The sequence below is a fragment of the Archocentrus centrarchus genome, chromosome 13 (assembly GCF_007364275.1).
Source record: "Archocentrus centrarchus isolate MPI-CPG fArcCen1 chromosome 13, fArcCen1, whole genome shotgun sequence".
Classification (NCBI taxonomy): domain Eukaryota; kingdom Metazoa; phylum Chordata; class Actinopteri; order Cichliformes; family Cichlidae; genus Archocentrus; species Archocentrus centrarchus.
Window position 1 is genome coordinate 14,044,255 of NC_044358.1, and position 24,558 is coordinate 14,068,812.

Genomic DNA, 24,558 nt, shown 5'->3' on the forward strand with positions numbered 1-24,558 from the left:
GTCACTGAGTTATGATTCATACAATAAAAGCTACTTTTGGCTGCTCCCTTATTCCCAAGAAGGTGCCACAGGGGGGAAGCTCTGCATGTTTGGTTTGGCCTTCCTGACGCAACCCCAAAGGGACTTGCACCTGCTCCTGGGATCAAGCCTGGGATGTTTCACTTGTTAGGTGTATGTGTAACCACCACACTTCATCTTTTTTCCAACAAAAAAATAAGAATCTCTAATGCCCCCCCCCTCAGCAGATGACCCCCCTCCCTGAGCCTGGTTCTGCTGGAGGTTTCTTCCTGTTAAAGGGAGTTTTTCCTTCCCACTGTCACCAAGTGCTGCTCATAGGGGGTCGCTGTGAGGTGACTGTTGTTGTGATTTGGAGCTATATAAATAAAATTGAATTGAATCTGAATCAATACTGAGAAGAAGCAACATTTTCATTGCTTTTTTGAAACATGGCCTTTAATTTAAATGTCATAAAACATAATAAATACCTAATATTCTACATTTATGCAGAGAAGTTTTATCTTCACATTGGCAACAGCTGAAAAAAGTGACGTGATGCAAAGGCTGTAGAGTCTGGGCTGATATGGGACCTGACAGGTAACCGTTTCTGATCAATGAAATGATCGTCTCAGATTATTTCCGGATGGAACATCAATCTAACACAAGAATTTTAACTGATATAAGTCACATGTTTGTCTGAACTATGAGGTAATCTGTGTGATCAGCCTGAAGCTCAGCGGGTGGGTGCCACTGGAGCCTCCTTACAGTCCAGTCGATAACACAATGAGACACTTTCACAGACATTATGTCAGGTTTTTAATGAGGTCTTTGCACTTTTACACTCTCCCATTAAATTACAGTTTTATGCTTCAGTGGTAAAATAGAAAGCTTCCTATTTGCTCTAAGAACAGCACATTATTTTCAGCTCCCCTGTCACTGATCTGAAGCTACAGCACTGTAAACAGCCCTGAGGCGCTTTAGTGCAGCCGGGGAGCCAAAGGGTTAAAGGTGAGTCCTTTAAATCAGTCATCAGGGACTGGGAAAGAATCCAGCAGGTAAAATCAGAGTAACACAATTCATTTTACTCTGTAAACAGCACTGCTAGCTCCAGCTTCTGAAATGCTTTATGTTTATTGTATTATCTTTGGGGTCTGTGTGAACAGTCACTGTGGGAAATTATTTTTTTAACATCAAAGCCAAAGATGGACACAGTGTAGCCAGCTGCCCGTGTCATGAATAAACTACGTAGGCCTACGAGAGTGCTCCTGAAAGCCGCCAGATGAGCTGTCTTAGAGCAAATCAACAGTTGATGGGGACCGCGCTCTGGGGCACGCCCCTCCTCACAGCAGGGATGCACCAGACATGAAATCTGGAAGTCTGAGTGGGAAAAAGCGCATCACACGCTCACAGAAAGCCTTCAGCCACTGTGCTCACACACGCATCCTTACCTCCACAGTCTCCATCGGGCATCCTTCAGCATGCTTTCTTTCGTCCATCTCCCACTGCACCTGCCGCGGAAACGCTGCTCAGGACGCTGCTGGCCGGGACACAAGTCCTTCCAACGGATAACGGAGAGAGCAGGCGGAAGAGGAAGGAGGCGATACGCCACTGAGGCGGAACTAACGGGAATTCTGGGAGGAGTGAGTCTTGATCGGAAGTAACCTGCTGAGTACCGTTTCTGCCGACTCACCAATCGTGCCGCCTTTACGTGCAGTTTGTGCGCTGCGCCTGAAGGGGGCAACATAGTACCGAGAAGTGGCTCCTCTGAAGCGAAATCATCAATTAGCAATATTTTTAAAAAGGTCATCAAAGCATTCCAGTGAACAAAGGTAACAAAGGCAAGTCAGCGCGTGTCTGACGGAATAAGTTCACTGATTCTCATGCAAATGTTTCTGAGTTATTGAAACCCGATCAAACATGAAGTAAGGAGCTTGAGCTGCCCTGCAGGCTGTCAGCGTGACTCTGGTGTTTCTGCTCTATGTTTACAATATATCTGCTTTGCAAACATAATAGATATAAATCATAATACAGTCCAAGATGAAACTCAGTTGTAGCACAACAGTCTTGTGTAACTGTTGCACCGGCGTTGCTGCAGGTAGCGGCCGTGTGTCGTGTGCTGAGTGACGGTAACACGGCTCTCGCTGCGCTTTTGTCCGTTGTTCTCACCAGCTGAGTGGCGCTTCCTGTTTTAAAGAAGTATTGCTTAAGATTACAGTAAGTTTACCACATTGTCCGGAAATAGCATGCTGTGTCTTTTTGCAACATTTGCATGCACATTTGGAGCCCTTCAATAATCTAATTTCTCAGAAAATCCAAAAGCGTTTTAGCTGCTTTGGACTTGGCATGCAAGGTCTGCGGGAGCCCTGCGCATCTCTCTGCTTTCTGAATGCCGTGTCGCCCACTCACTGTGTCTGCCAGCCACTCTGCTTCCTGCAGCAGAGAAGCCACCTCTGCACACTCGGGGACATTAATGTCCCCTGTTTGGTCGCCTCTTCCTCCTGGGGCGATAAAACAGGATTCCTTTGAGCCTCCCTGTCCAGCTGCACAGCGACATTCACAGGCACAACACTACCTCCCTGTGTGATCAGTCGCTACCCTGAGAAATGACAGCGGCAGTTTAAAAAAGAAGAAGAAGAAATCAGGAAGATGGCCGTGATTTGGGGGACCCCGGCGCTCCAGAGGGGAGACACGTGTCTGGTTTCAACAATGTTAGCAGACACTTGATGATCCCTCTTTAACAACTATTTTTTTTAGCCAAGATGAGACAATGACACAGAAAAGTATGAGAAAGAGGCTCGAAGGTGTGGCCTAGTTTTTCTGTGTGTTGACAACAAAAAAAAGAAGCTCAGAGTTCCCCTCCTGAAGCTCACTGATGCTCATATGATTGCTCATCACTATCTCTCTAACTCTCCTCCTCCTTCCTCTATTGGTACTTCATTTGTGTTCACTATTATTACTCTCTCTCTCTCTCTCTCTCTCTCTCTGTTACTCCCTCTCCCCTCCCCCTTGCACACACACACACACACACACACACACAACACACACCACACACACACACAGAAACTGATGTGAGTTCCCCTATCTATCAGAGCCAGTTCCTCCATTTAAGATGCTGACTTGTTTATGTTGAGGGGACAGGCGAATGACTTCTGCGAGCTTTTGCACTTTTCCTTCGAGGCTTGTTCGAGGCATTTCGCCTTCACGTGTCTGCTTTGTTGCAGGAAACGGAGGCATGAGGTCTGTTTGTTGCTGATTTGTGGTTGACAGACAGAGACTCACAGAGTCGATTGATAAGAAGGACTTAGGCGAGGAGTTTGGTCGATGACTTTTGGTGAGTGGCCTTTGACCTCTCGCAGCTCTCCCTGCTGTGCCTGCCCTCGCTGCCCAGTGCACAGGAACACATAGAGGACAGAGAGGAGATAAAGGAGGAGCGAGGCCGACCATGGAGCTGTAGAGACGTGCTCAGATGCCTGTACGGATCACCAGTGGAGGAGGAGTGTTGCTGAGGAGAAGAGCTCTGCAATGAACAGGACCAAAAGGTAATTAAAAAGAAGGAGAGACTGCTGCTCTCAGAGCTCTCGTTTCTTAACGAGTGGAGGTCTGAGTAGTGTCAGCAGCAGTGTTTCGAGTGCAGCAGTGATGTGTGAAGCTTGAGGTTATAGCTGAGCTGCAGTGTGGTTTGTGCAAAGGCTCTCAACAAGTCAAAGAGAACAAGGGCGTTTGGTTTTATTTTTCTGCCTGTGCTGTGTCTCCTCTGCCACATATTGTCATTTTCAACAATGTGCAGATGGAGGCTTTGAGGTAAAGGCTGCAGCTGATGTTTTGACCTGCATATCAGTGGAGACTATCAACTTCTCAAATTATTTGTGTGTACTGCACACAAGAGCACGACATTCAACAGTTGTGCGTGCCTGCTTTGCTTCCATGGAAATGTGTTGAGCTTTTCTCCATTTTTGATCTCAGAAACTTCATGTTTGTGTTTTTGCTGCTGCAGTTGTGACCACAGATCTTATCAGACTGGAATGAAAGGCAGTGTGAGTTACCTGACGTTAAGGGGGACTGACCACAGCACTGTTTCCCCTTCACATAAGGCCGGCGTTAGAGTTTAATCAGCTGAGCTAAAACTTTATTGAAACATCAGAGAAACATGCTGAAGATGAAACTACATTAACACGGAGCACAACTGTAAAAGTGGAAATTAGGGAAGTCAGAATTATTGTTGTAGGTTAAATATAAATGTGCGTGTATCAGAGAGAGACACGTTAGGTACTGTGCAAAAGTCGTGAGCCAGACCTCATTTCTTCATATTTGCTTCTAAGAGTCGGACTCTCATTTTTTCTACGTGCTCTTGAGCAATCGACTTTCTGAAGCTCTTTCAAAGTTTTTCTTTGGCTGCTTTTTCTCTGGTTTTCACTCCTGGACACGATCATTGACCTGTCAATCATTCAGTGTTGGCACTACACACATACAACAAAAACACATTTACATTGTATATTCAGGCACTTTGACTGTAACAGAAATACAGGATTTATTCCATTTCTTAGCTGAATCTTTGACAGGCATAAAAACACATTTCTGCTGCACCAGCGTGATTCCCAAAGAGCTGTTAGCCAAACACTTGGCATCCCTCAGCATGGTGTGCAGTGGGTCCTTACAATTTTGAGGAAACTGGACAAATGGAGGAGAAAAGAAGAAGTGACAGGACCAACAAACCGTCTACAGCAGACGAACAGGATCTGAAAGTCATGTCCTTAAGAAATAAGAATAAAATCCTGCAGAGACCTGACAGGACCTGAGAGGTCATCTGGACCTTCAGCTGATCCATCAGCTGATCACTGAAGCTTCATCAGAAACAGTCTCAGTGGAAGGGCAGCTGTCAGGGAGGAAAGGCTGAGGTCTGCCAAAGTATTCAAGAACTGGACTGAACATCAGTGGCAGCAGGTCTGATGGAGGGCTGGATCCACGTTTGGAATTTTTGGTTCAAATGGTGGTGAATATCCACGGAGGAGGTCAGGAAGGAGGAGCAACAGCGAGCATCTGCAGCCATGTGTGAAACACGGTGGAGGCTCTTGATGGTTTGGGCTACAGGTGAGGTTGGAGAAGCTGTCAAATTTTATGAAAGTATGAACTCAGAAAAGTTCAGTCAGATTTTGATCCTCCATTTAAAACCATCTGGAATGCATGTGATTGGCAGCAGCTTCATCTTTCAGTGTGACAACGATCCCAAACACGCTGTCGGTGCAGGAAAAGCATCCCTAGATATAAACACACAGGTCCATGACCATCAGTCATGGATCGGCCTCCCCAGAGCCCGGACCTCGGCATCACTGCATCAGTGTGGCATCATCCTGACAGAGGACAGAACCAAAGGCAGAAACATCTAAAGAAGAGCTTTGAAGGTCCTTCAGGAAGCCTGGAGAACTGTTCCTGCAGACTGCTGAGAGAAACTACAGGAAGCTCCTCAGCGAGGATAAAGGAGGTCACAACAAATATGGACCTTCAAGCTCAGCAAACTGTACAAAGTGTTTGTGTCTCCATGCTGGTTTGCATGTTTCAGTGAGTTGCTGCTCCTATTTCCCATCTTCAAGTAAAACATAAAAAATGAGGGCAGCTCCAGACTTTTGCACAGGGCTGTATGATTATGCTGCCTTACACTGTTTCTCGCAGCAACACTTTATACTCCTAAGTTACAAGAACGAATATTTGCTCACTCTTCTGACACACAGTAAGAGTTGGTACAGTGTTTTCTTTTTTGTTGGGGGGGGGGGGGTGAATGGCTCCTTGCAGTAGATGCGTCCCCCTGATGCAGAGGGAACAAGAACACAGGTTGGGAGAGGGGAGAGCAGGGGAAAAGAGCAGCACACAAACAAGGCCTTCAAAGGGCCTGGGCTTCAATTAATCAATTAAGGAAAGAAAGAGAGGAATTTGCATATCCCCCTGCCAGTGTGAGAGCAGGAGCGCGGGGGTGGGGGTGGGGGGGGGGGGTGGGGGTGGGGGGCTGAGTCTGTAGCCAGGAGTCTCCACACAGATGGGAAAGAGAGTGAGGGGGATTTCCAGAGAGAAAAGGAGAAGCTGTTTCCTGAATGGCTTGAATAGAACAAGGATGAAGGAAGAGGGAAAACGTGGGCAGAGCAGGAGCTGGTGAGGAAAACGAGGAGTGGAAGGTCTTCCTGAGCCCGAGTCAGTGATGTGAGGGACCCGGATCACGGTGAATGAGGACTGTCGTGCACACAAAGGTTTTTCTGAACATACAGGCTGATCCTGAGGATGACCTGCTGAACACAGAGTGATGCTGCTGTGGAAGAAGTCAATGCAAATTCACAGACAGTAACTGTGTTCACATTTGCATCCATCACTCTGTTTTCAAACAGCTCTCTGTCTTTGAAGGTGGTCGGTGTCACTACAGAGAGAAGATACATTTGACTGATGATTTGTGTGTTACCTACTCAGCACTTGGGGGAAATTCCCTGACGATCGTTGTGACATCAACATTTCCCCGTCAGCATTTCTGTTTGTAGCGTGTCCTCTATGTGCTTTGACAGCAGGTGGATTCACTGACTTAAAGAGAAAGGTGACATGGTGCAAAGGACACTGAGATTAGAAAACCGCTTAATAAAAGGCAGAAAATTAGGTACTTTTTTACTGCAAATGTGTAAAATGGAGATATTCTTGTGTGCATTAAAAAGGACTTGGAAACACTTTGAGTGATGGAAACGTCACAATTTACTGAAGTTGTTCAGTAATAGAAACAATCAATAGTTGATGATCGGAGAAAATTATTTTATAGGGTGAACCAGCAGCATAAATGATAAGGACTTATGGGATTATTATGGGATTATAGGTTCATTCAGTGGGTCTGGGTTAGCTAATATCTGCATAATCAAAATCACAGCTTGCATTTTTTTTATGTGCTTTATAACAAACTGAGAGTCACCCTTCAGCAGAGACACTACACAGCTGTGTGTAACAGGCAGGTGTGCGGCGATACAGTGACAGAGGGTTTGAGGCTTCGCTCGTGATGCTGCTAACGTCACTGTTTGAATTCAGGTTTCCGAAGCAGCCACCTGGAGCTTTACCGGGACGCAGAGAGATGGAGACGGGCTCGTCCCCGACAGCCCCCCATCTTCAGGGTCCCGGCGTGTCTCAGAGAAAAACATGTTGTGTGGTGACTGCATGGAACAGCATGTACAGGCAGCTCGTGGTATAAATAGATCAGTGAATGTCACCACATGTTCCTGTGCAGCTATAAGCGTCCCGTCATTTAATATTTTTTGAGTGGATGGTGGGTGCAGGTGTATGTTTAGTAATACATAAACTACATGAGTGTGCGCTCATGCTGACATGGTGAGTGGGCTGGGGAAATAAGCTGCACGCACAAGCATAGGTTAAGAGAAGGGGATGTAGGTCTGGTCATTCAGGGAACTTGTCACCAGTTCTCTGAACTCACAGTTGTTTCCTGGTAATTTCATCACATTATCTGCAGTATAGACTGACAGTTTCATGTTGCCTGCATAGTACTCAGTGTTTGCACCTTTGCATGAGGACAAAACCTGAAACACTAAAGCACAACACAAAGGTTTATCACTGTTTTAAAGACGGCAGACTCGCTCAGTGGGCGGCAGCATTTAGTTCTTTCAGGTTTGGCAGCTGTGGATCTAAACCTCCCTGAGATCTTTTGCTTTACTCGGGAAAAGATCCAGTTCAAATGTAGATGTCATGAAAAAGTAAAGAATAGAAAGTGAAGAAAAAGTCAAGAATTTCACTGGTTATTGTGAAACATGGTCATACGTTGCTCAACTGAGCCCCTGATGTGAAGAGGAAGCATTAATCTAATCATGAAACAAACACTGTGTTGTGTTTAAGTGTAAAACGTGGTATCTCACCCTCATCTTTGCTGCTTAAAACACTTTATCTGTACTCCTGCCCACACTCAGCATCGCTCCAGCTTCACTGTAAAGGATCACAAAGGGCTGGTTTATGTGCTGTGACCGGGATGGGCTCTCCTCATTTGCAAACTTCCACTGAAGCCCAAAGAAGGAAAATTAGCATCAGGACAGCCGTCACCAGCGGCGGTCGTGGTTACACTGTGTCTACAGGCTGAGAGGGGAATCGCACAGAGACCCTTATTGCACTGATGATTTTCATGCTAACATCATCCATTATTGTACTGTTTCAAACTTTCAGGGTTTTCTAGCTTCTGTGACCTAAAACTACTTATTACACCCAAAAGGAGTCACCAAAGTCATTCAGACTCATTTAACAGTTAGCATGCTGTCTGATTAGCTGTGGCATTAATGGGAGCTCAGAGTGTGAGCCGCTGCATGCAGTCAGTCTGCCTGTGCGTGAGGGCTCAGGCAGCAGCAGAGCTTATCAGATGTGGGGAGCTGTTTCCTCTGGCTTGAACCATCTCGTCACACGTTGCTCTACTTCTTTCTAGATTACTTATGCTCCTTCCCTCCCTCTGTCTGTCTGTCCTTCTATCTGTCTGTCTCTATTTCTTAGGAAGTCCAATGTGGAGAGTCCTGGTGTGCTAAAGGGCAAAAAGCTGGTCCAGCGGAGGAGGAATACATGTCCCAGTCCTCAGGACATCAGCCGGGCCCTGCAGAGCCCCAGTTCTGCTCCCAGTGCCAGTGCTGCCAGCCTGGATGACCTCATACAGCGCTGCCTAAACTGCTTTGGTCAGTCTCTGCTTGTCATGTGGTTTTACTCTTTAACAACAAGTAGGTTACATAATTGAGGGATGAGGGAAAGTGGGGGGGGGGGGGGGGGGGGTGGAGAGAGACAAAGAGCGGTCTCATTAAATCAAGCTTTGTTCTGCTGGGCTCCAGAAGCCAGCCAGTCATTCCCATGCAGCATTAAACTATACAAGTATCTGCACCCCTCCTCAGTCACTTCATCAAAATTACAAGTTTTGCATCAGATTAAGTTCCTTTGCAGATCCTTTTAGATATCTGTAGTTGAAGGTCAAAGGTTAACAGTTCTCAAAGACTGAAAAGCTCTAAAATAGTGACCTGGTTAACTGGCACAATGCAGAAGCTTTCTTAGAGAGACGGGAGGGAAACTAGAGGTTGTTTGGTTGCACTGAGCCTTTAAATCGTATCAATCCCAAACTGATAAAATAAGATATGTATGAAAACATCATCTGGATAAATGTAAGAGCTATGACGTGTGTGCACCTCCCATTAAAACCAAAACAGGCCGCTGCACAGGTATGAATCTTTGGGCAGATGTTGAGATATTAAAAGATGATACAGGAGAGCAGCAGATGCAGACTAGCAGGAAAAAGGTGAGAAAATCTAAAAGGTCTGAACTCTCCAGTCTACCTGAGCTGCGTGTCTCCATGTGTGATTGGCTGATCACAAGAACAGACTTTTTGTTGCTTTTAATCATATTAATCCTCCTTGTGTGAATGCGCTGCTCTGTTTCAGATTCAGAGGGCAAGATTTGCAGCCCAAGAGGGTCCCAGTTGGTCCACATGACTCTGATGATGCACAGCTGGGTTGTGCCATCTGAGACTTTTGCCCAGAAACTTCTCGCTCTATATCCTCCACTGTCACTCGGTGTTCTGGTGCCACTCGTGCACTGCTCACAATCACATGTCCCTGTTAATTAATCAGATCAGGAAACAAGCATGGCTTTGTTTTGCACTCCATGTTTGCAAAGCAGATTTCAAGCATATATCCCTACGAGTGTTTCGTATAATGTTGTGCTGTATTTGCCCAGTGAGTTTGGATCCTTGACTTTTATTCTTACTTATAAGGACTGCCCCTCCGACAAGAGAGGAATCAAGCGGACGCAGATCCGCCACTTTGTCAGGTGAGTAAGGACACCTGAGACTGTTGGACGACGGAGTGTGACAGAACTGGTTATCCGGCTCTGTTTGCGAGTAGTAAACATGTTTTCTGTTTTGCTTTGGGGCAAGGCAGTGGATCGGCCAGTTCCCGGCCGTGTTTGAGGTGGACCCCCACCTCGAGCAGACCATGGGGGACCTGTGGGCGCTGGTCCGGTCAGATGGAGAGGAGAAGCACTCGCAGCTCATCGACACCTCCTGCCTGTGAGTCATGTTTCTGTTTGATTTACCACTGTACCCTGAAAAAACTGCATATACATAAATATATTTAAATGCAGTTAAAAACTATATATATATGTAAACAATGACTGATTCTATAAATAGAATGGCACTCTATTTTTGTCCTGTTCCCTGGCTTTCTTTTCCTAGAAGCCCTCATGTGAACATATCCCAGGCACCCTCCCCCTCTGTGAAGAAGAGGAAGGTGTCTTTAATATTTGACCACATGGAGCCGGATGAGATGGCCGAGCACCTGAGCTACCTGGAGTTTAAGAACTTCTGTAACGTATCAGTAAGTTCACCGAGCCACCTGTCGGCACAAAGTATCGTCACGCTGCCGCAGAGTCCTCAAACACTGACGAGTGCTCGTACACAAGTTTGACTTCAGTATTATTAGTATATGGTTATGATAATTAGTCCCCTGATTAAAAACTCTTCATGTTTATTAATTAAAAGGACATCACTAACTTTCAGTAGGAAGTGTGAACAGAGCTTGAGTGCGTGCCTACATCTACAGACTCAGGCTGCAGAGCTTTTGCTCTGAAGTCACTTCAGCTCCGAAGCTAAAATCTGGCTGTCGTTTCATTAAAGTGATGCTGAAACATGAAGCTGGTAGATGGGCAGGTGTTAGTGTGTTCCACCCACTTTACTGCCTGACAACTGCTTTGTAATTGGACAGTTTCTGGACTACCGCAGTTACGTGGTGCGAGGCTCGGTGCGGGACAACCCCGCTCTGGAGCGCTCGGTCATGATGTGTAATGGAGTCTCCCAGTGGGTCCAGCTGATGATCCTCAGCAGGCACACAGCCCAGCAGAGAGCCCAGGTCTTCACCAAGTTCATTCATGTGGCTCAGGTAAACTAGTGGAGGAGCGAGCTTTACCTGTTCAGGTGTTTCGTGTGTATTTTTCTATCCCAGTCACTTTTGATCCTCTTTGTCCTTTAGAAACTTCGAGCTCTGCAAAACTTTAACACTCTCATGGCCGTGACCGGAGGCCTCTGTCACAGCTCGATCTCCCGCCTCAAAGACACTTCGAACCTGCTGCCTCCTGACGTCACTAAGGTATTTATAATGTTACACGTAACCATGAGTCAGTGTTAGCAGCTGTCACAGCCTCATCATCGTTACCTGTGAACCCTTCAGTGATGTTTCTGCTAATGCTGGAAGTTCGGCTTCACGTTCTGCTTTTGCTGCTTTAACTAATAAACTAATACAGATGTTTGCAGCGCCTCACATCAGTGAAACGTCCTGGGTGAGCAGGAGGAAGGAGGATGCACAGAGTTGTTGGTGCACATGACATTTGTACCTCTTGTTTTCCTGTGTGTGTGTGTGTGTGTGTGTGTGTGTGTGGGGGGGGGGGGGGGGGGGCACCTTTAACTCCCCTCTTGGGGTTGCTTTGTCATATCCTGATAAGATTCTTGTATTTTAACCGTGTGACAGACAGGTAACTGTTTAACTGTGTGTACAGCTTTGTCATATCTTAGATGACTCGTGTTCACTGTTTATCATCTTAAACAAAAAAAGCATAATTAAATGTTTGAAAATGCCTTTTTTTAATCACCATTTCTTGATCTCGATCCTCTTTCAGGCTCTCAGTGAAATGACAGAGCTGCTCTCCTCACGCAGCAATTACAGCAACTACCGCCGGGTTTACAACGAGTGCTCCGGCTTCAAGGTTCCCATTCTGGGTGTCCATCTGAAGGATCTGATCTCTCTGAACGAGGCCCTGCCGGACTACATAGATGAGGAGAAGATCAACCTGAGCAAGCTGCAGCACCTGTACAGCAACATTAACGACCTGCTGGCCATCCACAGCTGTCAGCCACCTTTTGAGGCCAACAAAGACCTTCTGCATCTGCTCACGGTACTAGAACAGGAAACTGAAAGGTGATTCTTAAAGGAGTTAGACAGCAAAAAAGTGGCAGACATATTAAATTATGTTCTTCTAATGTTCCAGCTCTCTCTAGATTTATACTACACCGAGGACGAGATCTACGAACTGTCATACACCAAGGAACCCAAGAACCCCAAGGTTCAGGTCAGTCGAGCTGGAGCGCATCAGGGTCACACTTACTTTAACCTCTTCTCATAAGAGGTGGACGTTTGTGCGCCTTCTGTGGGTGTGACATGTTCTTCAAAACAAAAGCAGAGACGCTGCTTAAATACATCAAAGTCAACCACATCAAAGTGCTGTACGTTAGGAAGTGTATAATGTGGCGGTGTGCTCTCTCTTCTCGTTTCTTCTCGTCTTCGTGTCTCATTGCTGCATGTTTGTCCACAGCCCGTAGCTCCAGTTAAACCACCGGTAGTGGCAGAGTGGGGTTCGGGAGTCACCCCCAGGCTCGACCCTGACACCATCTCTAAACACGTCAAACAGATGGTGGATGTGAGTGTGTGACTCTGCAACAACCTGCTGCCTCTCACTTCCTTATTACTAAAGCAGAACTAACAAACGGTTCCTGCAACTGAATATCTGATTGCTCTGTTGCCCCCTGCAGTCCATTATGAAGAATTACGACCACAATCAGGATGGCTACATTTCACTGGAGGAATTTGAGAAAATAGCAGCCAACTTCCCCTTCTCCTTCTGCACTCAAGAAACTGACAGGTGAGGAAGCTGCAGCTCACACGTCCTCTGACCTCAATCAGAGGAAGGACCTCAGCTTATCAGAACTCACTTATGTTCACGCTGCACTGTGGAACATTTTCTGTGCAGGGAGGGACAAATCAGCCGTGAAGAAATCACCTCTTACTTCATGAGGGGAATGTCCGTATGTGCCAAGCTGGGGTACAACTTCAATGACGCACATAACTTCCATGAAACCACATACAAGCGACCAACTTTCTGTGACACATGCAGAGGTTTTGTAAGTGTCATTTGCTTTTTCTGTTTTGGTTTGTTTTGTAGAAATGTATTCAGACTGTAACGTGTCATCTCTTGCAGCTGTGGGGTGTCACCAAACAGGGCTACCACTGCAAAGGTAAGCTCACAAACACAGAGACGCCCCTCGAGGGTCACAGATTTAATCATTTGATCTGAGCAAGAATTTGCCCAGCAGGGGGTCAAAGAGTCTGAGGGGCCGCTTCTTGCATGCTGACATTTCATCTGTTGTGTCATTGAGCTACTTTGGTTTGTAGCACTAAAAGCATTGGAAAATAACACATGGAAGCTAAAATATGTTGTTGCAGAAACAATGCCCTGAGTACTCTGCATAATCCACAAAGTTTTATAATCTGATGACGCGTTTCCACAAGTACCTGCTCGGCTCGGCTCGTAGGATTTTCCATTAGGTCCAGGTACCAGGTACTTTTTAGTACCCACTCAGCCGGGGTTCCAGGCATGCGAGGCGACACGAAAATGTGATGTTTGAAGAACAGCATGCCGCTGATTGGCCAGGGAGTGTCGTCACTAGCGGAGTTATGACAGCGACTCCTTCACCAGAATCAAACACGCCATTTTTAAAACCTGACAGCAAGAAACTGGAGACACGCAAACCAACACGGGAAAGTGTACCCACACTGAGGTGGTAGCAACTGTAATGGAAACACAGCTGTGCCGAGCCGAGTCATGCTGAGCAGGTACTGTGGAAACGCGGCAGGAGTGAACGAATCCTTAAACGTTTGTGTGTCGCAGACTGCGGGATAAACTGCCACAGACAGTGCAGAGACCTGGTGGGAATCGAGTGTTTGAAGAAGCACAAAAACACGAGCGGCTCCTGCCCGTGCACCCCTGCACCTGATCTAAGGACCAAGGGCAACAGCTGGAGTGGGTCCTCTCTCCTTCACACACAGCACGCAGTTCTCTGCCTGTAAAACCGACATACTGACACACTGACTCGCTTCTTGACAGGTTCAGAAGAGGAGACCTTTGTTTTTCCTCCGAGTAATGAAACAGAACCCCACAGGAGCACGACCGAGTGGAAAAACAACAGCGGGGATTCGGTGCTGTCGGACCGCTCCATGCAAACGGATCCTGGAGTTTGGACACCTGAGAAGAAGGAGAAAAAGGGAACCCAGCTTCACTCTCGTCCATCAGAGAGAAAGGTGAGGAAGCCCTGCAGTGTGATCACTCAGGAGGAACAGGATTCTTGACCTTTTTGGACCTTTTATCCTATTTTCACATCAAAAATGCCACTGATTACATAAACTGGACAGATATCAGGGCGGCACATTGGATGGCACGGCTGCCTCACAGCAAGAAAGTCCTGGGTTCAAATCCTCCGTCTATCCGGGGTCTTCCCTGTGGGGGAGGACCCCGGATAGATGGAGGACGGGTTGGACTTCCTCCCACAGTCCAGAGACGTGCGGTCAGTGAGGTCTGACTGATTGGCAGCCTGTTCGGGGTGTAACACCTCACACTGTGGATGGAAGGGAAAAATATCAATACACCCCCTCCACAAACTATTCCATTAGTGATTCACTTAAAATTGAAAAACTTACAAAATACCAAATCGATCACAATAATGTAGACGTTTAAATGAGGCCCTGACCTGATGTTACACAAGCAGCTGAATCCTCTTGTGTTTTTAAAGCATTCTTTAGATACTTTTTCAAAGTATTTCAAGTAGTTTTTCCCACTTTGCAGGACTCAAAGTGAGAAAAACTGAACAACAATTTAACAATTTTCTTTCTGATTAATTAGATGTTTGTTTTGCAGGTCAGCACTCTGCCACACAGAACCCGCTGCTCCATGCCCGTTTCCTTCCTGCAGGAGAAGATGGAGGAGCTGCATCTGTACAAAGACAAAAGCAGGGAGCCAGACTGAGCGCTCGCTTCCCCACACGGACAAAACAGACACGCAAACTTTTCTTTTTCTGGACGAAGCTGTTGAACTGATGCGGTTTACTGGCCGTTTATTTTGGGCCGGCGAAGGACTCGGTGGTGTTTCCAGCAGGGTCGCGTGATGTTTTGAATGTTATCTTTGTCGATCATATTTTACAGACTATCAGGCTCCAAACATCGGTTCTCCTACTGAGGAACATTTTCTCTTTAAAACTGGTGCTAAGGTCTTAAACCACCTCACTTCCTAATTTATGTGAAGCTACAGGCCGGCTGTTCCTGATAACAGATTCACACGCAGGGTAGGAAACACTAACCTCAACAAAGTTGTGGTTATTTTGTAACACTGGCAGCTATAAGACAACTCATGAATTTGGAGAGAAAACAGTTTATTTGGCTGTGGATTGGAGATTTGACATGCAGCCAGTGTAAGTTTGTCACGTGTCAAAGTTGTTACCGTAGCTTCAGTCTGAACGCTGATATTGGATCTAATGCTTCTGCCTCGGCCGCCGGAGGTTAGTGAGAAATTTCAGTGCTGTCACAGAGTGCTCGTTATCGTCTCCGTTTCTTTTTTGAACAGCAAAAGGAGCTGAAGTCTGAACTACAACGGAAACCGTTTATTTGCTTCCCTATTTTTAATTTTAAATGCAAAATATGGATCAGGTCCAAACTTGGCACCATTTTTAACTTCTTTTTGTTTTTGTCCATGATTTCAGTTTTGTTGGAAAGAAAAAGAAAAACACGAACGATGACTCAGTGTGTGTTTGTGTGTCTTCACTGCAGGAAAGAGGACATGAACGAATACAGGCATATACAACTGCATTTATTGTATAAAGACAAGAAGACAGCTCGCGTAACTGATCAAAATCGGATTTTCAGGTAGAAAACAAATGTTTTAACTACAGGACTCAATGCAGCGCAATCACAAAGGGATGAAAAAAGAAAAAACCTGCACACAGAACTACTCGACAAGAGCGGCAAAATATTTTTCTCAATCAAAGTCTGGATTAAATACTACAGCATCAACAGCCATTTTAAAAAAAGCATGTTTCATAATGCTTGGTGTCTATTGCGGTAAATAAATTGTAAAATCGGTAACTGAAAATTAAAAAGACAGACAGGGTCGTGGATGTAAAAAGCATGCGTTTTGTTCTTAAAGCAAGCAAAATGATTCAGGGTTTGCTTTCCTGCATTTTTCACACTATGAAATGTACAATCACCTCTTCAATCTGTAGTACATGTGGACTCCACAGATCCACACTGAATGCATTATCAATAACATTCATTAAATGCCTTGATACCTATGATCTACCACTTCACGGTCACTGCTCAGAGTAAGACTTAATTCAGTAAAAATAATGGACATCAAACTGTATGTGGTCTGGGTGTACAGTGATCGGTGAGGAATGAAGGCTACTGTGTTAAACCAGATGGACAACATTATGGTGGGCGACACAGAGTGGGACTGTACAAAAACCAATCTGCTGCAGTAATCAGAGGTGTTCAGGACACAGGTGGATGCAGGTACGGATGCAGGAGGGAAGCTACTGGGAGCCAGAAGATGAGCCTTGGCTGCCCTGTCCAGGGTAGCTGCCATACTGGCTGTAATATTGGTTCCACTGGTTCTGGTTCTGGTAGTACTGCTGCCACTGCTGAGCATACTGGGAATGAAAGCAAGAAGCATGTCGAGCAGTTAAAAGCACGTTTTAGATATTTTGTAACACGTCTTAAAAAACAAAGTGCTAAGTAATAGATCTGACTTCATCAGATCTATTACTGCTAAAATCAGTGTGTGAGGATTCTGCGGTCTATTAAAGAAATGACATCAAACGGCGGGAAGACGCACATCATTTGCTACCTGCTGATACTGCTGGTTGTAGTTCTGCTGCGGCTGCTGCGCCTGCTGCTGCTGCGGCTGCTGCTGCTGCTGCTGGTGGTGGTTGTACGTCTGTCCAGTGGCAGGTGTCTGGCTGTAGCTCTGGCTGTATCCTGGGTACTGACTGTAGTTGCTGTAGTAATTCTGGTTGTAGCTGCCCTGGTTGTACCCTTGATTGTAGCTCTGGCTGTAGCCCTGGGGGTGGTGGGGCGTACACAGTGATTACATTTTTCCTGACTTTTGTAACAGATAAGTCACAAATGAATCATTAAGTACCTGGTTGTATCCTCCTTTGTTGTACGGGGCTGGGCGACTGTAGCTTCCCCCCGACTGTTGACTGCGGTTATATCCACTTCTCCCATCAGAGCCTCCGTCACGATAGCTGTTGCCCCACCGGTTCTGGTTATAGCTGCCACGACTGTAGCCTACGAAACAAACAAAGCTAGGTCAAACACCCACAGACATTTACTAAACTATTGTATGTTGCCAAAGGTTGTGCCCACGTAAAAAACCAAAAACTGACTAGTTTAAAATGACCAAACGACACAGAAGGGGTCTTACCTCCTCTGTACCCGCTGCCTCCGTCTCCACTGCGGTTCTGGTAGCCTCCGCGGGCTCCATCACGGTTGTCGTACCGCTGGAAGCTACCGCCGCCGCGGCCACGGAACCCACCGGGCCTGTTGTCGAAGCGTTTCTCAGGGGGCGGACCGGCCTTGCGGCCCTCCTCATTGTACTGCTTCAGCAGCTTTTCAGCCTCTTCTTGCTGCAGCTCAACGAACGTCACTGCCTCCAGGAAGTCGCAAGGCTCCGGGAGAGTAAAGTTGGCTTCGAGAGCGACAGTGATGACCACAGGACAGGAAAGAGACGGCCCATCCAGCAAGAAATGGATGGAGGAGAGAGAGAGAGGGGGAGGGGGTTGTAGTGAAGACCAAAGCAGCCACACCACCGGAAGACAAAATGAAAAATAATTACTATGACACAGGGGCAGAGCACGCCAGAGAAACTAAGAGCAGATAATGAAGCAGATGGCAGGGTAAAGGGAACAAAAATTACCTCCAGGGGAACATGGAGGAAACATTTGTTTAAACAGACACAGGAGAGGGAGGAGACTTCAGTAGAGGTGGGAGGGGACAAAGGATAACTAAAGTTGGTGAGAAGAGGAAACAGCTCTGCAAACCAAGGACAGCTGATGTAAGAGCATTACAAGCTAACTTCCAAAAATGTCTGCATGTCACTGCTTGTAAGTGTATCATTTGGAAACATCCATTTCATGGAAGCCAATTGCGCAGCACCGCTTCTATCACATGACCTAAACAAGGCCGAAATCTCAGTTTGCAGGGCATCAGAAGTAAGCTGAATGGCAAGTGGCAGATACAGGGCAAAAATAAGAATCAAATTCATGTTGACTGTTTTAAAAAATATCCAGGTCTGATATCTGGCCAAAGGCTATGATGAGGGAAGGGGGGAGGGGGCATCTTCCAAGTTTGATTTTAGAGACAACACATAGAAAAAAGTAAAAAGTAGATCTGGTGTTTTATTTATTGTTTCCACAGCATTCCTACCTTTCATTTCTAACACAGCATGATCGGGCACATCCTTCCCCTGCTCATTGGTTTGCTTTAATGTTCGTTCTTTTAAATCCTCGTCCGTGGGACAAATTACAATAGCCTTGCGTTGAAAACCTTCAAAAGGACGCATTTTTCGTCTCCTTGCTGATCCATATACATTTGTCTAGCAATGGTGACAAGAAAGAAGTAGAAGCTTGTTTGTTATTGTTTACTTGTAATGGCTTTCCACTGGAAGGAAGCTGGAACCCTGCAATAATCAAGTGAGAGAGGTTTGGCTTGGACGTCAGTCTACGCTTTTACTCAGGTACTATTGGCCTCTCGTCACTCCACAGACTCACCTCACAGCCCGAGCGCTCAGGTACCCACAGACCGCTGAAGGATGTCGATCATGAATCGAGGGACCCACAGTTAACCTGACTAAACCGCCTGCTCGGTCTACGTCACGACGCCGACACACGCCGTGTTCATTCGGTGACCGTGTGCTGACCGGAAATGTGTTTCAAACAGCACGGCGACAATTACTCATATGAGGTGTGAGCATTTTGTATGTAGCTAAACCATTAAATAAAAATATATAAATGTGGCCCAGATGAAGCACTGGAATGACAGAAAGGCGGGGCCATGGCATTACATTAGTAACTTTTAAATCCAGTCTATTAATTCTTGTTCAATTGTAAATGATCGATTATAAATAGAGAGATGCTGAATGATCTGCAGTGGTTACAGTGTGAATATGAATTTACATAAATATTCTGTATCTTGCTCTGTGCGACTTAATTACTCAGGTTATTCATCCATAATATTCCATATAAGAGTAACCTACAGGACGGACTCATGGCTACACTGTATCAAACAGCCACACTATAAATCGCTGTCTTCATAATCACTGCTGCACGTCCAAGAAGTCAAAGTGAATCAAATCCTCGTTACAAACCAGCAGCTTAAAAACACTTAATTACACTCAGGCTACTTTACAGGTTTCACTCAAACCACCAAAGAACAAATATCGATGAACTGTGTGTCGTGTTATGCTGATCAAACAGAAGATGAAGAGCCGCTCGCAGTTTTACCGCCGACCAACAAACACCACAGAGGTCATCATTCACAAAGCGGCTCCACAGAAACACCAACGTGTCATTAATGCGATCCCACAACGGTGAGAAAAGTTTGTTTTACCATCTTAAATACACACCATCAAAACTAAAATAAACGACTTCCTGTCACTAACGACATAAACAAAGCAAACACACACCTCTGACTAAAGTGCCAAATTTACTCTCAAACTAAAGCGTTTCCCGGAGCGTGCGACTATCCTCGTGGGTCCCTCACACTTACCTTTACTCACCTTCTCTTCATACGAGCTCGAGTCCCACGGCAGACAACACAGAGATAACCTACCTGCAAATACTCACAGTTTCCTTTGAAAAGCCGCCACCATCAGACCCACCTACCTTTATTCACATTTGCTGACCTGGACCTGAAAATCTAACGGCTGTTAGTCATTACTTACCTTCTGGGTCAATTTATTAAAAAACACACTCAAAAGTTCCACATATCTCACTTAAATATAGCTTTTAAAAAGCTATCGACTCTGTCTTATTAAATTAGCAACAGAAGGTGTTTTTCTTACTCACCAGTCAGAGCTTACTTGTTTCTCAACATCTTTACATAGTCATGGTTTACTTGTACATTGTTGAAATTCACAAGACAAACAGTACTGTATTATGACAAGGAATAGCAAGTGCAAATATACTGCGGGATGAAAACATAACATATTCTGTCACTTATGAGAGCCATTAATCATTTTCTTTTACAAAGCATGACAAGCAAGTGACAAGAGGGTGATCAATGCTTCTTCTACTCTATTATACACAGAGACCCCCTGAAAGATAAATAAATAGTCCATTAGAGAGAGAGTGATCATCAGGGCACATTGACTGACTGTGGTGACTATTAAAGCAGAGTGGAAGTGGAGGGGCAGTACCTGATCCAGGATGTAGTTGCGTCTCTTGCGGGCAGCAATCTCAATGAGCCTGTTCAGACACTGAGTGGCCTGCTGTATCAGAACATCCCAGCGTCCAGCGTAGTTCCTCTGGCGGCGCAGACCCATCACCTGAGGGAGGGAAAAATCTTTGTTTAAAAAAGAAATGAATGAATCAAAATGTCGGTTCTGATAAATGTAGTCGTGAAAACCAACCTTCATCTTGTCCATGATGGCATTTGTTCCCAGGATGTTGTACTTCTTCTCCGGGTTACTCTCTGCGTGCTTTGCAGCCCAAGTGGTCTTTCCGCAGGCAGGGAGGCCAACCATCATCAGAATCTGAGAGAGGACTCGAGTTAATGCTAAACTCATTTAATTTGTTTAATCTAAATTTTTGAAGCCTCATTGTGGATAGTCCAGCATTTAGCCCCTCCTCCCACAGAACGACTTATAGTGGGGCAAAAACGCTGCTCTATAGCTTCACTGCTAACTTACCTCACATTCAGATTTGCTGGCAGGTCCCTTCGTGCCTCTGATCTTGTCCTCCATGCCCAGATTGTGGATGAAGGTGTATCCCTCTTGTGGGGGGAAGTAAGGCTCCCGCTTCTGTCCAAAGTTGAATTCGACTGCACAATTCTTAACCAGGACGTGAGGGAACAGGGCACGGCCTGCCAGAGCCTCTTTGGTTGTCCGGAAAGCCACGCCCAAATACACGCCATTCTTAGAGTAGCCCATCTCCACCTCGTCACCGCTGTCAAAGTCCTTAAATCAGTCACAAAGCAGAGAAAATGCCCCAACTTGTAAAACGTGACAATAGCGAGAAACTATTATTTTAATTAATTACTGAAGAGAAACACAAAGTACGTCAAATGGAAAAATCTGATTATAGAGAATTCTTCTGTGATCCTCTTTTAAAGAAAATGAAGTTGTTGTGACTACGTACAATGTAACAGCCGATGACATCGTTTTCACCAAACTTCTCACCGAAGTCCGCAAATTTACAGTCAGAGGATTTTTTTCCTGTTCCTCCGTATCCGAAGGAAAAAGGCTCCTCCCCTAAAACATGACAGGATTAAAAGTTACAGTTTCTATTTGATACCAAGCAAACATCATCCTGATCGATGAGACAGACGCTCCTCTCACCGAGTTGAGTGCTGCAGTGGTTAAGAGACCACCCAATTCTGACCACATGGGGGTCAGGCTCACTGCTGGGCAGGTGCTTCACAGGAATCTCTTCATTGATCTGAAAAATGTTACAAAACATGAGGAATTATAAGGATTTTATAATATTAAAAAAAACAAAACAAAACACAAGGCCATAAACGGCATTATGAATTTTCTAAAATGATGAGACGTTCGGACTAATTGCTATATTGATCTTAAATCTGATCTGCTGAACGATGACTGTCCTGACAGATCTGGCCTCCAACTGCTCCCATAAAAACTGTGTTTTCAGACATACTGGTTTGTATTCCTGTGCCCACATCTGAAGACATTGCTTGTTAACAGTAAAGCAAAGTTTTCCCATCCATTAAATCAAAGATTAATACGTAAACACTATCATGTATCAGCAACAACGTTAAACGATATAAAGAGAATACAGCGGTTTCCCATGAATCAGGTGTTTACCAAACTGTCAGCCATTAGTACAACAGGTATGATCTCATCAATATGAAGCACACATCTGTCTAATATTTGGAGAAAGGCATTCATCCTCTTTATTACCTTCATTTCGTAGCACACACGACCCCGGGTGACACCGTGAGTGGCTCGTGCCCCGGCCCAAAGGTAAGCAAAGCCTTCGATGGTCAGTGGATACCCACTGTAGCGATCTCGGGACACTTTGAAGTGCAAATCACAGTTGTCTGAAAAGAAGTCAAATTCCCAAACGTGTCAAACATGTAAGGTATGAGCATGTTTAGGTAAAAACAAGGGTGGCAGCCCACATCTCAGTTCAGATTAACTGTGTGCTGTAGATTACAGCACACAGTTGAACTTACAGACATAAGTTCAAAACGTTACAGTTGATCATCAACTAGAGCATACAGTTAATAACTGTGTGTCGCACTGGTCCAGTTTCTTATAGTCTGTGTTATTTAAGCACACCCACAGACAGGAGATCACCAAGACACTACTTTTTTTATTTGGGCAGAGCCAATTTGTCCTCTTACTTACACGTATCAATTGTAACAAGAGTGTCGTCTATGTTCTCCTCCTCGTCTTCAGCAGGAGGCTGTGGTGTTCGGGATCTGTACAGCAGCAGATTATGAAATTAAGTCTTTAATGACAAACTCACGGTCATACTCTAAGTGTATACAGCTGTTGTGATGTCTGAGACAACCAGTTAGATGCTTACCTCTTCTCCTCACGGTGCTCATAATAGCCGTAGCCCCTGTTCTCCTCATACGGCCTCTTGCGTCCATAGTGTCCTCCTCTGTCAGCTTCAGCTTTGACCTGTTCTGCCGGGCCGGCGGTGTCTTGTCCACGCTGCTGTTCTTGCTGACTGTCTTGTTGTCTATCTCCTACACCCTCAGACTCGTCTTCCATTTTGACTTCCACTTTGACTTCTAAAACAATGCATTAAACATAAACATACCATTCAGCCAAAATGTGTGAAAATGGGCCCAAATGCAAGTTCTTAAACATTTTCTGTGAAGTTCTATATGAAAGCCGTTTGATTAGGTTTAAATGTTTTTACTGTGATGTTGTAAATTTCTTAAAGGACGTGTACAAAGTCCATGTCCCCCAACTTTTTGCACCATTGAGCTCAAGCAGATGACTGAGTCACTGTGCCACCTCCGTGTGTCAGCAATAATAAAGTACTAGTAAAACTTGGCAAAGTTCACTGAGTTTTTCCATTCTCAACTTATAACTTCTGATGTGAATACAAGACTATAAAAATCAATTGTTGATCACTAAAAAGCAGTGAGAAATTACCTTGTGTATTCACTTGATTCTCCTCCTCCTCCTTCGGCGGCGCACGCTTGGGCTCTTCCTCAGACATCACGTCAGATTTCTGAATATCCTCGTCTGCTGTGAAGTCGGGCACGTTGTGACCCGAGTCTGAAGGTGTCTGACTTTCATAAGGGTTTCCTTCTGCCTCCTCTTCTTCGTAGTAACCACCTGAATCTCGACCCTCGTCCTCCTCTTGAGGGGCATCAGCTTCATCATCACCACCACCATAGTCCTCAGCTGTTTCTGACCACGAAAATGTCAAATTAAAAACAAAACCAAAAGAACAACTTAGCTTAGGTCTAGTCTAGGTCATAAAGTGAAACTCAGCTATATGGACTGCACACTGAAGTGCCTATAATGGCAGTTATTAACAATAACCGTTAAGGGCAAAAAGATCAAAGTCCAAAACAGCATAAAAAGTGAACTCGTTTAATGGGAGAAATGTTTAAGGAAACAGTGCTTTACCTTGTTGCTCTTGCGCATCCGTTCCATCGTCATTGTCTTGGTAGTCCTCGCCGTATTCCTCCTCCTGCTGCTCCCCTTTCTCCTCTTGCTCCCCGGAATCAGCCTGAGCTTCAGCCTCCAGAGCGGCTTTCAGCCTCTCTACCAGGTCTGCCTTCAGGCCTCTGGTGTCCAGGCCACGGCGCTGGAGCTCCTCCTTTAACTCGTTGACTTTCAGTTTTTTCACGTCCACACTCATTGTGTTTTTGGATATTTGCCTGGTGTTTGTTGTCTTTGTTTGCTAGCAAAACAGAGGGAACCAAAAACGGTCAGGTACGGCTAACAACACTGCCTGTAACTTTCAAATCGTTATCTGCTGCGCGGCACAGCGTCTATAGCCGAACAGGCTACGTTAACTGTTTGGCTAAGCTAGCAACGCTGGACAGACGATGTGAGACTACACACTGCTGTACTACATGTCTGTAAACCATATAACTCGGGGTTTACTCAAAATTATCGCTAAAATACAAGCTACTCTTATTACTCGTTGAAGCTTTCGCTGTGTGGCTAGCCTACTTAGCTTAGCGGTAGCTAACGCGCCGACAGCCGCTGCAAGAGAAGCAACTTTAACTCCGACAATAAGCAGGCTGCAAACCATACTCTGTGTCGGCATGCAAATCCGACAGCTAATCCACCGTGCAGTCCGCTTATTGTATAGTAATGAAGCAGAATATATATTTAAAGAAAATAAGGTCGTGGCCTACCTCCTTTCACGCGAGTTGCGCGGGCAAGTCGTTGTAGAAGACTGAAAGAACCACTACCGCCCCCTGGCGCCACAAACCGGAACGAACTCAGAACCGGAAGTTAAGGAGATCGGGTTGCGCGGGTTTATTT

At 45.5% G+C, this 24,558-nt stretch overlaps 2 protein-coding genes across 3 annotated transcripts; one reads left to right on the forward strand and one right to left on the reverse strand.

Annotated features, from left to right (window-relative positions):
* Positions 1–3,102: 3,102 nt before the first annotated feature.
* On the forward strand, positions 3,103–15,204 carry rasgrp4 (RAS guanyl releasing protein 4). The gene is made up of 17 exons (XM_030743481.1): positions 3,103–3,536; positions 8,500–8,675; positions 9,426–9,537; positions 9,751–9,813; positions 9,920–10,051; positions 10,217–10,358; positions 10,746–10,919; positions 11,010–11,126; positions 11,653–11,928; positions 12,022–12,102; positions 12,346–12,450; positions 12,563–12,672; positions 12,781–12,931; positions 13,009–13,045; positions 13,699–13,830; positions 13,915–14,108; positions 14,722–15,204. Exons 1-17 carry the CDS (start codon positions 3,520–3,522, stop codon positions 14,827–14,829), a joined length of 2,127 nt encoding a protein of 708 aa, XP_030599341.1. The 5' UTR covers positions 3,103–3,519; the 3' UTR covers positions 14,830–15,204.
* Positions 15,205–15,645: 441 nt separating this feature from the next.
* hnrnpul1 (heterogeneous nuclear ribonucleoprotein U-like 1) lies at positions 15,646–24,469 on the reverse strand. 2 transcript variants are annotated; one of them, XM_030743479.1, is made up of 16 exons: positions 24,429–24,469; positions 23,689–23,965; positions 23,206–23,466; positions 22,625–22,835; positions 22,444–22,517; positions 21,994–22,133; positions 21,412–21,511; positions 21,212–21,324; positions 20,764–21,030; positions 20,485–20,607; positions 20,272–20,400; positions 18,282–18,450; positions 17,281–17,544; positions 16,996–17,144; positions 16,690–16,914; positions 15,646–16,504 (listed from the first exon to the last, which is right to left on the reverse strand). In XM_030743479.1, the coding sequence occupies exons 2-16, from the start codon at positions 23,921–23,923 to the stop codon at positions 16,388–16,390; spliced, it is 2,577 nt and encodes an 858-aa protein (XP_030599339.1). In that variant the 5' UTR covers positions 23,924–23,965; positions 24,429–24,469; the 3' UTR covers positions 15,646–16,387. The 2 variants fall into 2 exon arrangements, with proteins under 2 accessions (XP_030599339.1, XP_030599340.1); XM_030743480.1 differs by lacking the exon at positions 24,429–24,469 and having other exon boundaries at positions 16,388–16,504; positions 16,702–16,914; positions 23,689–23,923.
* Between the last annotated feature and the right edge of the window lie 89 nt (positions 24,470–24,558).